Below are 16,347 nucleotides of genomic sequence, written 5' to 3'. Positions count from 1 at the left end.
GTGGGGTCCCTCAGCGCCCAAAGGCAGGAGCACGGTGCGCAGGGCGGCCTGTGGAAGGCACTGAAACTGTTGTCATTCCTCCTCGTCCTGCAGGCTGATTTTTTTTTTCTTTTTTTTTCCTCAAGCTTTCATGTCCGTTTACAAGAAAAGAACAGAGTTATTTGGTCTGCTCTGTCTCTGTTTTTTTCTCTCTTTGTCGGTGTCTGTCTTCTCCCCCTCCACACCCCCATCACTGTGTGCACCGTCTGCTGAGGAGAGAGTTGTTAAATAAAGGAGATCATCGTAAGCAGTGCGGACATTCCATTACATGACGGCCTGAGTGGGTTTATTCATAAATGCTTAGCTGCAGAGATGAGGACATTAAGTATTTCATGGTAATATTGCTAATAAATGACCAAAGCATAGGCAGCTGCTGTAAGCTTAATGATTGTCAACATTTAGATATGGGGTGAAGTTCTAAAGCAACGCTATGTGGTCACATTATCCATCAGTGAAATGCTCTTTTGCTCTAGGTGGCCACATTTTGGTGCTGCCAGTTACTCTTCAGATGTACACAGACTATTCTTATTCCTAAGATAGTGATACTATTTCATGAGTAGAGTTCTTCCAGTTTTCTTTCTTTTTTAGTCGAGTATTTATTTGAAACTGTATTGCAAAAGTCATTTCATGATTCTTTGATTTGTACCAGTAAGCAATACACAAACCACAGAGGAGTTTTGGCTCTTTTCCTTTATCTCCTCTTACTGAGATGTGGCATTCTTCAGAAAGTCATCCTGCATCCCTGTGGATCTCTGCCATAAATAATCTCAGAGCAGGCCTTCCATCAGCCTGATGATTTTCATTAATTTGTCCAAGTACCCTAGGCTTTGTGGTGTGTGGTTCCCAGGCTTAATGTTTATTGTGATGAAGTAAAGTCTGCTCCTCTAAAATATTGATCTGATTAGAGTTTTAGATGAAATATTGTGATGGGCTCATTTTGAGAGGGAAGCTTAAGTCTGGAATTTTATCATACGTAACCTTCAAAGTTTGTAAATGTGGGGTTTCTGGATATTAGTGATTGAACATTCCGAGAGACATCTTTGAAAATTGTTCAGTAATTTTTCACAATTTATCATGTATTCTTCATTTAGCAGGTAGTTAGGTTTTTCTTCTGTTTTAAACTTTATTTTTGTTATTATTAGTACAAGTTCAAAAACCAAAAAACAATTTTTAATCAAATCATGCAAATAAATGAATGTTATCATTAATAATTCTTTTTTTTTTTTTTTTGAGACAGAGTCTCACTCTGTTGCCAGGCTGGAGTGCAGTGGCACAATCTCAGCTCATTGCAACCTCCACCTCCCAGGTTCAAGTGATTCTGCTGCCTGAACCTCCCGAGTAGCTGGGACTACATGCGCCCGCCACCACCCCCAGCTAATTTTTGTATTTTTAGTAGACACCTGGGATTCACCATGTTGGCTAGGATGGTCTCAATCTCTTGACCTCGTGATCCACCCATCTTGGCCTCCCAAAGTGCTGCGGTTATAGGCGTGAGCAACTGCGCCTGGCTCAATAAATATTTTTGAGTGAATGAATAGCTTAACTCTATAAAATTGTTTTGCTAGCCAACAACTTCTTTTTCTTTTTTTTGAGACAGAGTCTCACTCTGTTGCTAAGGCTCACTGCCGGTCACAGTTCTCTGCAGCCTCTACCTCCTGGTTCAAGCGATCCTCGTACCTTAGCCTCGCAAGTAGCTGGGACTGTAGGCATCCACCACCATCCATGCCTGGCTAATTTTTGTATTTTTGGTAGACAGGGTTTTGTCATGTTGCTCAAGCTGGGCTTGAACTCCTGACCTCAAGTGATCTACCTGCCTTGCCCTCCCCAAGTATTGGGATTACAGGCATGAGCTACCATGCCCGACCACTTCTGTTGTTTAATCCCTTCCAAAAGTGATACAAATCATAAAGAAATAGGCCCATGAGTCCATCTGTTCTATAGGGGGTTCACTGTAAAAGGATGGAAATCTGAGTGGTTACAGAAAGAGAGGTGAGTGATACATAAGTTAGAAAGAGACAGCACAGTAGACTAGAGGATGCAGTATGTGCATGTAAAAAATATTAGAAGAGAGAAAAGAAAATTCCTAAAGTCCTTGCCATGGTAGTTCAGATGTATTCTGGCTCATAATTTCCTTAGGGTTTTGATTGTAAGTGGCTGACTAATGGGCTCTTGGCATGGGCTTTGGCTTATGAAATTCTTTCTGTTGTTTGAAGAGTTTGGAGGATACTTGACTTGGTCCGGGCCTATTTGAACTTTCAGGGTGTTAATCAAAACTGCTGAAGAATTCCAGATCCTGCCCACCTATATTTAAAATTTTCTGGCATCACCTAGGCCTAGAGAAAAAAATGTATGGTGCCATCTTTTTTAGTAGAAAAAGTACTAGACATGATGTCAGGAGGGTCTGTGTTTTGGGGCTGCCATGTATTAGCTCTATAACCATGGATTGCTTAATTTCCTGGACCATATTGTCTTCACCTTTGAAATGAGAATAATTATACCCATTGTATATTTATTTGCTTATTCATTCATTCATAAGTGCCCATAAATTCTTTGGTTGACCATGTGTCAGACATTTTTATACATGCAAGAGATACAAAGAAGAATAGGACACTGTCCCTGAATTCAAGGAGCTTATTGCAAGGCCGGACGTGGTGGCTCAAGCCTGTAATCCCAGCACTTTGGGAGGCCGAGACGGGCGAATCACAAGGTCAGGAGATCGAGACCATCCTGGCTAACACGGCGAAACCCCGTCTCTACTAAAGAATACAAAAAACTAGCCGGGCGAGGTGGCGGGCGCCTGTAGTCCCAGCTACTCCGGAGGCTGAGGCAGGAGAATGGCATGAACCCGGGAGGCGGAGCTTGCAGTGATCTGAGGCCATCGCACTCCAGCCCAGGCGACAGAGCGAGACTCCATCTCAAAAAAAAAAAAAAAAAAAAAGGAGCTTATTGCCTATTAAAGGAGGATAGATTTGTATTAAGAAACAAATAAATGCATGGAAGTATTATGAGTATTATGAATGAAGCAAGAAACATGAGAATCTTTTTTTATGTCTTCTGTTCCATTAATCACCAGTTTATATTAATTCTTCTGCCTAAATAAATCTCTAGTCCGTCAACTTTTCTTCATCATCACGGTCTGCACCTTAAGTCCAAGCTGCTATGATCTCTTTTTGGACCACTGATCTTCCCCTACCCGCTCAAGCCCTCAAGTCCATTCTTCTCACTGTGGCCAGAGACACCTTTGAAGGCAAAGCTGACCATAGACAGATGTTAACAGTAGGGGAACCTGGCTGTTGAGGTGTATGGGACCCCTCCTTTACTATCTTCACAAGTTATCTGTAAATTTAGAACTTTTCTAAATGAAAAATATTTATTAAAATGCTTTCAAGTAAACTGACCACACAAATTTAAGTTGCTGCTTAAAATCCTTCCGTGGTTTTTTTTTTTCTTTCTTTCTTTCTTTCTTTCTTTTCTTAAAGAGAAAATCCCAAATTCTTCAAATGACCTACAAGACCTGTTTGATCTGGCCCTGTTTATGTCCTGGAACATTCTTCCCTTTCCCTGTGCCAGCCTCATGGGCCCTCCCGGTCACACACTGTCAGGCTCCTTGCAGAAAAGGGACAAGCTGCTCTTCTGTTCTCTCCCTGGCTAACTCCTCAGCCTTCAGATTTGCAGCTCAGATGTCACTTCCTCAGGACATCCTCTTAAGTCATCCTGCATTGTCTTTTTGGGGCACTTGTCAGTTGTCATTACATTTGTGTTTTGGTGATTTTTCAAAACATGTCAGTTGATCTCACTGAACTATGAGCCACACAGGAGGGCTGAGGCCATGTCTGTCTTGCATATATGGTGCTTAGCACCTACCTGGCACATGGAAGGACTCATAAATTGTTGAACGAATGAGTAACTAAATGAGGTGAAAGTAAGTGTCGTTACATTTTTGCTACTTGCTCTAGAGACTACTGTGCCCAAGCACTGCAAATGGAGAGGAGTATAATAGTGCAAATTGCTTAAAATTATAAAAACACAACAAAAATTAATGTACATGTAAGGCACTGAAAAATAGCCAGAACATTGTCCCTTTCTCATAGTAAGGAAAGGCTCATAAGTAATTCGTGACTAACTCATAAGTTGAGTACAGAAAAGGAAAAGAAAGAACTTTCAAAAAATATTTTAAACCTTCTGCTGAATTCATCTGTTGGCTAAATTTCAAGTGTTAGTATAGAGATTTCAAATTACATTTGGTTACAGTAGAAAGTAAGTAATTTCAGCTTAATCGTTGAAATGATTTTGACATTTTATTTAATACAGACTATGAGGAGCCATGCGTAGTGGTACCCACCTGTAGTCCCAGCTGTTTGGGAGGCTGGGTTGGGGAGATTGCTTGAGGCCAGGAGTTTGAGGCTGCAGGGACCTATGATTTCACTGTCTCCAAAAAAAGTAATAATAGGTCGGGAGCGATGGCTCAGGCCTGTAATCCCAGCACTTTGGGAGGCCAAGGCGGGCAGGAGTTCGAGACCAGCCTGACCAACATGGTGAAACCCCGTCTCTACTAAAAATACAAAACTTAGCTGAGCGTAGTGGCATGTGCCTGTAATCCCAGCTACTCAGGAGGCAGGAGAATCGCTTGAACCCAGGAGGCGGAGGTTGCAGTGAGCCGAGATCGCGCCACTGCACTCCAGCCTGGGCGCCAGAGCAAGACTCCATCTCAAAAAAAAAAAAAAGTAATAATAAAGTGTTTAAAGAAGAGAGATGTAATATAGTGCTGTATACTTGCATTGTTCAAGAATTGTGGAACCAAAAAGCAAAAAATAACTCAACCAAGACATTATATTATGACATAATGATTTAAATGAAAAATGTTCCTACAGTTCTGTAATATTTTTAATCGTTGAAGACTTATTCAGTATATTACCTCCCACGAGGGAGATTAAATAGTCAATGATTTCATGAGCAAAGAGACAAAAAGGCACCAAGTAGTATATGTGCTGGATCAAAACAAACATTTCACTTCAGAATAATGTGCCTTATTTGACCATTTAATGATATATTATAGTATGACTTCTCCCAGCAAAAAAGAGCCCATTTTACTTATGCGATATATGCATGAAGGCCCTTGGATATATAGCACTTATGGGATGCTTGAATCCAGAAGAAGTTTGCAAGGAGAAACCATGCCCATTCCCTTAATTGCAAACTTGAGAAAACTTGGAGAAACACCCGCTTTCTTCCTTTTAGCTCCTCCTCCTTTCAACTCACTCTTTCCAGGTGAAACTTGAAGAGAGATACATAGAAAAACTCTGCAAGTATACTCATGAAACTATTAACAGTTGTTAATTAGAGAGTGAGAATGGGGAAAGAAATATTTATTTTGTTATTAAAAAAACATTAGCAATTAAATAATAAATTGTAGTGTATTTACATACCGTTTAGCATTTGGTTTTCTCAGCTTAGTTTGTATAATTTACCGTATTTAACAATATTTTTGATATTTCACTACTGAAAATTATTGTTAAATTTTGCATATTAATATTGATTGAAAAAAATTTCCTGACTCCTGATCCCCTTGAGGTGAAGCAATCTGAAGCTTAGGTTGTCTCTGTTTAGCAAATCCTCTCAAGGCGAAAGCTGGCTTCCTTGTTCCGTTTACTGCTCAGGGTTCCAGTCTTTACTTGGTTTTTACTATTTACTTTACTTGGTTTTTACACTATTAGTGTTCCTCACTAATGCTTTAATGAAGTTTTAATGGTGATGGTTTGTTTTTATGTTTCCTCCAGGGTTTTTAGTTGTTTTTAAAATGTTGGTCTAGAAACCAGGTCAGCCATTCTGTTGGAAATGAACCTCTCTTAGTTTTTGTACCATAATGTATACATTTGGTGTGTTACATAATTTCTAACAGAGCTGTGAAATGGTATAATGAAGTGTCTTTATGCCATTCAGTAGACTAACCCTCCCTTCACCAAAGGGTTTCAGCATGTATTTTCTTTGATGAATTCTTTGCAAGATGCAGATAAATACTGGATCGTTTTTCCCAGGTTAAAATTATGTCTGTTATTCTGTGGTGTAGAACTCTGTGAGACTTTGACTACCCATTAGCTGTATATTAGAGCAAATTCAGATGGACTTTTGAGTAGAATCACAGTTCTCCTGAATGTGTGACTTCCCTCATCACACTTTCAGACTGAAGTTGGATAGCTGCACCCATGTGTCTTTGTGAGGCATCTTAATTTTCATAAGGCCCACCTTATCTCAGTGCAGCTTTGTCCTAAGCTGGCTCAAAACAACAGAAACTGCATTCCAGGAATTTATCAGGAGAGTATAAATAAATTCTCATTGCTTTGTATTATCCTTACGTTCTAGAAGAAACCAATTTTTATGGTTTACATAAAGAATATTTAGTCTACCCATTCTGCTGAAATAAAATCTAAATTTCAAATGAAGTCAGAGAGTTAAATACCTGGATGACATCAAATTGACTTTCCCGTAGACCCATTCTTTTAAACTGCCCTTTAGGGTGATGCCATTCACTCATAAGCAGCAGCTGGCAAAGCATCAGTATGTTTCCTCACAGATGTTGAGGATGTTCTTATTACATAAACGTTGGGTTTCTTGTCACTGAACTCCCAAGGGAGAATTTCCTTCTGAGCTTTCCAGGAACAATTTGGTTGTGGATACCAAGCATCTGGGTCTTGATTGTCTCCCTTTGTTCTTTGGCTGCTAGAAAGCTTAGCATCTTGAGGTCCTTCCCTATCAAGGACATAGAACTTTATGGAATGTACCAATCTCATTGCAGATGCCATCTTACTTTCCTACCTTTAATTTTCCTTTAACTCATTTTTTGCCATATTAAATGCTTATTTTTAAATCATTTTGAGTATTTTTTGGAACATGGTAGCCACATGCAAAATCATTTGATTATTGTTTCAAATAATGCAAATCAGTGAATAACCATGTTTTAGAAATGAAATTACAAAATTATATGTTTACTTTTGCTTCTCTAAACATTATCGGGATCCAGAAAATTAGATTTTGATATAATTCACTGTCTCTAGAATTCAAAGAAACAAATATGCAAAGATAGTGGAGACCACTATTAGGATTTCTGAGAATGTGTACAGCTTGTTCCCTCATTTGGTTGAACAGACAAATTTTCGAAAGTAAAATCACTCTCCCCAAATATTTTGTAGATTTCAGTAATCTGATAAATGAGCTATTTACTCATTGTTTCTTTGGTACCCACACAGTGGATTATCCATAGCAACAACCCTTTTCAAAACTTAATAGGGCCAGCTCTGTATTTATTAGGGAAATAATACCACCAGGTTAAACAAACTATGGCTCTTGGTTCTGTGAATTTACTGTCTTTCAACGGGATCTGTTAAACTTTCAGTGTGCCATGTTGTAGATCATTAGAGAAGCTGAATTAGGATATGACTCTATGATCCTGAAAGTGCCATTTTTATAGTGTGTTTAGAGTCAAATAAAAAAGATGATGAGCAAATAAAGCTTTCGAAATAAAGTACTATGTTATGTATTGAAAACAGGGCCAAATTCTTGTCTGCACAGTACAAATGAGAGCTTGATTATGGTAAATATTACCACTTTCAGTCTATGGAGGTTAAGTAGAATACATAATATTGGCTCAGGAAAATACATTTCTGTTTTTCTTGATTCTAGGAATTATATTGATGTGGAATCTGTAAGAAAGGCTATGCCTCAAAAAAGAAAAAAGATAATTTCAGAATTACAGAGATTTTCATAAGAGAACAGATTTTTTTCAAAGAATTCTAATTGCTGTTGAAATTTAAATTAAGCCTAAGATCTTTCATGTCAGTTGTTGAGAAATGGAGTCGTATTTAAAATCACAAAATGTTAGCATTCATTTAATTCAGTATCCTTATTTTACAGCCATGAATGCTTTTAGAAATTGCTACAAAAGCATACTGACTATCATCTCATGTCCTTGTGCAATATAAAAACATATTTTAAATTAAAACTTGTTAAGCTTCTGTCCTACCAGGTATACTAATGGGAGTAGAATAATCTTTTATAAGGGTAGATTGATGAATAATTAGGTTTTTTTTTATATAATAGGATGGAGTACATTTTTTTTTTCTTATAGGATTTTTTATGTGGGGCTTAATAGTGGGGTTCTGTATTTATGAATTGGTTGAGCCTGTTTGGATAAAATCTTTGCTATGTCAAATATCTATTTTTTCTTTCTTAATATAAGTTTTTTGGTAGTTTTAGCATTTAAATTATTCCCTTTTGTTTATCTTCATAGATTCTGGAACTTTTCAAAGCCTGACTTTCTTCTTGAAACAGTGGAGCATCATACAGAGTTTACTTGTGGTTTAGACTTCAGTCTTCAGAGCCCCACTCAGGTAACAGATACAATCTCGTGATACTCTCTTCTGCCCAAGTTCACAGCCAACTCTATGTGGCATGCGTTGCTTTTATGAATAATGTTGTTGCCATTTTAGCTATATAAGTTTGTGTGTTTGAGCATTAAACTACTAGGGAATAAGAGGTATCAAGAAAGTTCCCATACCTTTCTCCTCTTGAAAGATTGATTTCTCTGAGAGAAAAAGGAACCTTCCCAGGAGGTATTATCCTAACATTTTGAAGACTTTCTCTAGGCCTCTCCCAACAGAAAAGTGACAAGAGAAAGATGGAATACAGCAGGATTGTCGCCCCAGGTTGGCAGGAGTCAGGAGCATGTGGTCCTGGCTCAGCTGTCCCACTAGGCAGTTGAGACCATGGGCAGGCAGGTCACTACCCTCTCAGGACTGTCGCCCTTGTCTCCACACCACATGTCGAACGGGAGGCTTCAGATGGAGAACAAGTAGAGGAGAATGTCTACTATTTAAGTTAATAAACAATATATTTCTCCCTTTTTGTTCTCTTGAGGACTTGAGAGTAGACACTTTGCACTTTAAATATCCCTCAGATTTTTTTTTTAAAAAAAGCTTTTTCATTTTAGAAATTGTAAAGTCAAGTCAGAAACACTACAGTGTGTTGAGTGATAAGGCCCTTTAAATACAGACTATGTTAAAGAACCAGCATATCAGTGAAACACAATATTTGGAAATTCTAGAGCATGACTGTGGAATTGTGCTTTTAGGATAACTTTCATAAGTTAAACAAAAAGAAAATCCCACTTCACATTAATGTGTTCTGAAATTTAAATAAATATATAAGTTTTTCTTTTTTGGGGGGGGGCGGTGGGCAGAGTTTCACACTGTCACCCAGGCTAGAGTGCAGTGGTGCAATCTTGGCTCACTGCAACCTCGACCTCCCAGGTTCAAACAATTATCCCACCTCAGCCTCCTGAGTATCTGAAATTAAAGGCATGCACCACCACCCCCAACTAATTTTTAACTCCAGCCCAGGCTGCAGTGCAGTGGTAAAATCTCGGCTCACTGCAACCTTCGCCTCCCGGATTCAAGTGATTCTCCTGCCTCAGCCACCCCAGTAGCTGGGATTACAGGCATATGCCACTGTACCCAGCTAACTTTTTATATTTTTAGTAGAGATGGGGTTTCGCCATGTTGACCATGACCAGGCTGGTCTCAAACTGCTAACCTCAAGTGATCCACCTGCTTTGGCCTCCCAAAGTGCTAGGATTATAGGCATGAACCACTGTGCCTGGCCTAATCTTTGTATTTTTAGTAGGGATGGGGTTTCACCATGTTAGCCAGGCTGGTCTCAAACTCCTGACCTCAAGTGATTCACCCTCCTCAGCCTCTGAAAGTGCTGGGATTACAGGCATGAGTTCTCGGCCTGTGAGTTTTTCATTTTAGGAATTAAAGATATAATTCTGAGTTTAAAAGATTTTCATTCGGTATTAGAATGTTCCCATTAACATTAGAAATAATCATTTAAAATGACTTAATGGCATATAAGAAGAGAAAAACCTGAAATAGTGATGAGTGAAATGGCATTATTTTCAGCATAAATATAATGTGTTTCAGATGAACTAGGCCTTTTCTGATACATTTATTATAGATGGTTTTTAATAAAATGATTGTACCTGTTTTCTATTTTAGTCTTAAAAAGTTATAATGTACATACTGAAACATGGCACCCCCAAACAAAGGATCCTAAGTAAATATTCATTAAATCCTCATCCTTACGTATTTCTATTACCTGTCCTCTGTGAGCCCAGACTGGAACCTGTGGCAGCAGCTGCAGCACCCCCATTTCCTCAGCTGTGGCGCTTCCTCGCCAGGTCTGAAGAATACCAAATGTTTTCTAAATGCTCCACACATAGTAGACCTACCTTATTAAAAGCAACTTTGTGATGAGAGGACTTAATCAGAGGACATACATCCCTAAGTAATAGATTTTATTCAAATTAAGATGGTGATTTCAACCAGTATTTTATTTTTTTAATATATCTAACATTAATACATTTTAAACACAAACATTTGAGTTGTGTATATTATTAATTTATATATATTTAAATGATAATTTGTATTATTTTAATTATTTTTATGTACAGAAAACTCAACAGTGTACATTTAATCCAGTTTAGTGGCAGGTTCTTTAGCCTTTGCCTTTTCCAGCTTGGCAGTGTGAGCCACAGACTTGGGACCAAGGACATTGACCCCCCGGTGACGGCAGATCTCATCATGTCTCTCATTGCAATTGGTCCTGATAGCTTCCACCATCCTAACCAAAGCCCTTTTGTCTTCCGAGTTAATCTATGTGAAGGTGACAGTGGTACGGGTCATCCTGTGGACAAGTCTTGCCCTGTCCTTGACAGTGCAGTCAGGGACCCCCATTTTATGAGACAGGGCAGGCAGGAAGACAGTCAGCTCAATGGGATCCACGTCATGTGCAGTCACCACCAGCTAAGCCTTCTTCTTCTCCACCAAGGAGGTGACGGTGTTAACCCCAGCTTGAAGGACAGGTGGTCTCTTAGTGGGGACATCCCCTTTGCCAGCAGCCTTCTTCTCAGCCTGAGCCGAGTGTCTGCTTCTTCTCTTGCTTAGTCTCTGGTCTGTATTGTGGGCCAGCTTATGTCGTTGAGCAGCTGTTTGGTGGTCCCAGGGCCTGGGTGAACTGGTTCATCACAGGAGGCACTTCTAGGCTCCTGTAGAGGGTAGCTCTTTGCTGTTGCAGCCTGACATAGTGGGGCCATTTCACAAAATGGGTGAGGTCCCTTTTGGGCTGGATGTCTTATTCAGTGTCAGAATTCTTAGGCCTTTTCTCAAACAGGGGATTCATCACTTTCTTGGCCTGTTGCTTCAAGACAGCAGGGACTGGGGCCACCGTCTTGCCCTTGGTCGTCTTTCAGCATCTTGGGCGACTGGAGGAGAGAGATAATTTGTATTTTTGCAAGCCACATCAAACTCCTTTCTAGGGGAGATATGAATCAAGTTCTACGTGTATCTCCATATTTTTCCTTTCACTTATTTTGTCTGTTATAATGAACAACTCCCAGGACTTAGTGGCCTAAAACAACAATTTTACTTGCCCACAATTCTGTGAGTCAGCAATTTGGACCAGGCTCATCCTAGCAGTTCTTCTTTTGGTCTTTCCTGTGGCCACCCATGTGGTTCCAGCTATCTGGTGGCTTAACTAGGGCTGGGTAGTCTTAGGCCTTGTTCAGTGTGTCTGGTGGGTAGTGCTGGTTGTCTTCCAGGCCGTGTGTCTGTAGGTGTGCCCAGGTCTCTGCATTTAACAGTTGTGTGTTTCCAGGAGGGCAAGAGCAAAAGCCGTAAGTCATCTTGAGAACTGGACTTGGAAGCCACACAGCATTCCCTCTGTTGCAAAGCAAGTTGCGAGGCCAGCCCAGATTCAAAGAGTGGGAAGTAGACTCTACGGCTTGATGGGAGGACCTGTGAAGAATTCATAGTCACTTAAAATCTGCCACACTAACCTTTGTTGGTATAGTAGGTGGTTTAAGTTTTATTTGTTTTGTTTGTTTGTTTGTTTTGAGACGAAGTTTTGCTCTTGTTGCCCAAGCTGGAGTGCAATGGCACGATCTCAGCTCACTGCCACCTCCACCTCCTGGGTTCAAGCAGTTATCCTGCGTCAGCCTCCCGAGTAGCAGGGATTACAGGCATGTGCCACCATGCCCAGCTAATTTTGTATTTTTAGTAGAGATGGGGTTTCGCCAGGTTGACCAGGCTGGTCACAAACTCCTGACCTCCGGTGATCCACCCATCTCGGCCTCCCAAAGTGCTGGGATTACAGGCGTGAGCCACTGTGCCGAGCCAAGTTATTTTTAACATACTATATTTATCCTTTAGTCTCATAGTGTGTCAGATTTACAGATTGTAAGTTAATTTTGCTCTTTGATCATATTTTATTCCCTTAGAAAGTATCTTTCTGTCACCTCTTAGTATCTTTCCATCTGCTTTCATATACCTATTGTCTCTTGTGATCTTAGCAGCTGTAGGACCTTGCTGATGTTACTTTAAGGCTCTGTGTTTTTATATATTCTCAGTCTTAAAAGAGATTTATCTGAGTTCTTCTGTGTATAATTCTGTTTCTTTTTAGCTTCTCCTTTCTTAGAGATCTGAGAAATGAGGTCAAGGGCATTCTTACATTACACCACCTTTCTTCTTAACAGAATGTAAGATCTTGTCTTTAAAAGTTTAAAACTTGACAAGTAAGTGTCTGGGGTCATTCTTTAAGGATAATTGCTGAGAAATGCTCTACGCCCTCTTTTGTTAAGCAGGCTGAAGGCATCGTTTTCTTTGATTTTTTTTCTTTTTTTCTAATCATGATTTGTACAGTTCTAACATTTTATCTTTTCTTTCTTATCCTTATTATTTCTAAATTGGATACTCTTTTTCTTTTTGTAAGTTTGTGATTCTAGACCTATAATATACCTATTTATATAATTGGAATTTCTATATTATCTTTAGAATTCCTGACTTTGTGCTCTGCAGTATCAATTCTGCTCTTCCAAATGCTCAGTGATGTTTAGTTTAGTATTTATAAGCTGGATACATGTTTACATGTCTTTATACATTCTTTTTGGGGCATATTTATTATTTTAATCTCTTTTAAAGTAAACATTATCACTTTCAGATATCACTGCAGTATGTTTAATAAGCTTTAATGTTTTCCTCATGACAAAATTTTGGAAATTACATTTAGAAGAAAGAGAAAAGAGTACCTATAGTCTCCCCAGTTGAGAAAGAATTTCTGTTATACCATATTATTATGTTTCTTTTAAAAATCTGTTTTACCATATTATTATGTTTCTTACATTTAATTAAATGTAAATTTGTATTTTAAAATGCACATATTTTTAAGTGTATGGCTCAGTTAGTTTTCCAGAAGTGACTACCCCTGTATAACAACTATCCACATTGAGATATGGAACATGGCTTGCATTCCAGAAGCCTCTTCCCAAATCTGAACCCCTCCTTCCCAATGGTAGCTACCCTTCTGGTCTCTATCTGTGTGTGTATTTTTCAAGTTTTTCAAAGTTTGGTTATACTACATATACAAGTTTACCTTCTGGGACTCCCAAAATGCTTGGTAAACAATCTTTTCTTTCTTTCTCTTTTTTTTTTTTTTTCCCCGTAGAGACAGGATCTTGCTCTGTTGCCCAGTTTGGTCTAGAACTCCTGAACTCAAGCAGTCCTCCTTCCTTGGCCTCCAAAGGACTGGCATTATAGGCATGAGTCACCATGCCCCACCTAACATAATCTTTAATTAGTGAATATCTGAATCTGTCCTTGTTAGGAACATGTAGCTCCTATATAATGAGTTTTCTTTAAAATATTAATAGAGTAGAAGTAGTTTTGTATATTTTTGTTTTGTTTCAGTGTAAGATGATTAGATTTGGTTCTGATTTAAACTAGTTCTTTAAATGTATTTTTATTTTTAATTATTATTATTATTTGAGACAGGATCTCACTATGTCACCTAGGCTAGAATGCAGTGGTACTTCATGGCTCACTGTAGCCTTAACTTCCTGGGTGCAAACGATCCTCCCACCTCAAGCCTCCACCCCCACCCTACCCTACTGAGTAGCTAGGACTACAGGTGTGCACCACTTTTTTATTTTTTTACTTTTTTATAGAGATGAGGTCTCACTGTGTTGCCCAGGCTGGTCTGGATCTCCTGGGCTCAAGTGATCCTCCCACCTCAGCCTCCCAGAGTACCAGGATTACAGGTATGAGCCACTGTGCCTGGTTAGGTATCATTTAAAAATTCAGTTCTTGTTTTGGTTCAAATCTCTATTTCCATAATCTTTGATATCAGGCTTAATGGTTGACAATAGATAAAAGTATTTAAGAATTCTCTAATGAGTTTGGAAAATTGGATTTTAGAAGATGGCAAGCATTATTGGTAGTTAGGATATTTGTGTCCTGTTCACCTTTTATGTCAGGTGGTATTTTCTGAGTCTGTCACAGACTAGCTTTAGAGTTAAAAAGAACAAGTGCCAGAAACAGTTGGTGTCCTCAGGCGTTAGTCTCTGCTGTTTCCTCATTGATGCTTTCATAATTGTGTAATTTTTTAGCTTACAATGGTACAACAAGTCCTCGTTGTTTTCCCCAAGCCATAAAACATTTCCCAGGTCCAGCTCTGTAGGATATCAGTGTGCTCCTTAGATGGATGGTGTTAGGCTGTGTCTGCTGCCCTCTGCACTGCATAGACACCCTGATATGGTTTGGCTGTGTCCCCATCCAAATCTCACCTTGAATTGTAACTCCCACAATTCCCACATGTCATGGAAGGAACCCGGTGGGAGGTGATTGAATTATGGTGGCAAGTCTTTCCTGCACTGTTCTCATGATAGTGGATGAGTCTCATGAGGTCTGATGGTTCTATAAGGGGGAGTTGCCCTGCACAAGCCTTTTTTTTTTTTTTTTTGACTGCTGCCATCCATGTAAGACGTGACATGCTCCTCTTTGCCTTCTGCCATGATTGTGAGGCCTCCCCAGCCATATGGAACTGTAAGTCCATAAAACCTCTTTTTCTTCCCATTCTCAGGTATGTCTTTATCAGCAGCGTGAAAATGGACTAATACATACCCCTTGCAATTATAGCATCCCATTACTGTTGACATCTGCCTCTGAGCTTCCATTTCTGAATCACTCACTTTCCTATTCAATTTCCTTTCTCTTGATTATGAAGCATTGCTTCTAAAAACCCACCAAATATACTGACTAGGCACACTTCAAATAGCTTTTTAAAAAAACTTCATTTGGGCTCTTGGTCCTACTCATCTTACCTTTGAAGTCTTTCTGATTTTACCTTTGAAGTCTTTTTGATTTTTTTAGCCCATTCTCCACTGTATCTTTCCTCAACCTTTTTCAGTGTCAGTATCTGGACGTTTGACCTTATGTTCTACTTACTGTTAAAAGAAAGTTCCCAGGAATGAGCATCTTCCGTCTCTGTCACCCAAAATGTTTGCATGTTATCTCTGTTTTTTTTTCCCATCCTTCCAGTGGGTTTCTAATTTTCTCACTGGTTCCCTCATCCACATCTTTGCTTCTTCCCTTACCCACTGTTTTTAGATCTTCAATCGGTTCTTCTGTTTTCAAAGCTCTATGGGGCTTACCCCACTGTCCTGTCTCACTATCAGTAAGTTCTATTTCTCTTCTATTATTAAATATCTAGAATTAGTAGATTGACCTCTTACTTTTAGTTTCTCAGAATCTACACTCTCTTTTAAACCTGTCTTCCTTTCATCATTCAATTGAAGTTAAGCCCAAAAAGATCACCAGTAAACTCCTGAAAACCAAATTAGCCTTTTTTCAGACTTTTTTCTTATTTAGCCATAAAATTTTGATATTTGAAAAAAATCTTCCTGTCCTATTTTTTCAATGCTACCATGCTGACCTCTTCTTCCTTACCTCTTTGCTAAATATGTTCATTATCATCTTTCCAAAAGTAGATGTTCTCCAATATTCAATCTTAGCCCTCTTACTTTGGTGCAACTTCTCCTTGAAGCTGTCATATAATTGTATGCTAGTGATACTTGCCCTATGTATCCAGTGGACTTTACTGTGAGATCTGAGTAGATGTCATGCTTTTCCTTCAGTATTCCTAACTTGGTCAATTGATTGCATTTTTGGGCCATACTGGAGATCTGGGAAGTCATCCTAGTTTTCCTGTCTCTTCACACTTCCTAAGTTCAACTTGGTATCGAGTTTATGAGTTATTTCTCACCAATATCTCTGAAATCCAGACAATGCCTTTCTACCTCCAGTGCCTTAGATGAGCACTTATTTGTACCTTTACCATGGATTACTGCAACAATCTCAAAGCTAGTCTCTGAGCTGTTTCCATTATCACATTGATTCTCCATGTTGCCTCTAGGGAGAGGTTCCA

The 16,347-nt window shown here is 39.1% G+C and overlaps 1 protein-coding gene across 1 annotated transcript in view; it reads left to right on the top strand.

Annotated features, from left to right (window-relative positions):
- PEX7 (peroxisomal biogenesis factor 7) overlaps window positions 1–16,347 on the top strand; it is a 114,599-nt gene that overhangs the window by 85,951 nt on the left and 12,301 nt on the right. Inside the window, exon 13 of the mRNA XM_011962180.1 lies at window positions 8,324–8,423. Within this exon, the coding sequence (XP_011817570.1) occupies window positions 8,324–8,423 (100 nt within the window). The remainder of the gene's footprint in view (window positions 1–8,323; window positions 8,424–16,347) is intronic.

This window comes from Colobus angolensis, unplaced genomic scaffold (genome assembly GCF_000951035.1).
Source record: "Colobus angolensis palliatus isolate OR3802 unplaced genomic scaffold, Cang.pa_1.0 Scaffold58, whole genome shotgun sequence".
NCBI classification, from domain to species: Eukaryota; Metazoa; Chordata; class Mammalia; order Primates; family Cercopithecidae; genus Colobus; species Colobus angolensis.
This window is presented reverse-complemented; position numbering and strand designations above follow the sequence as displayed.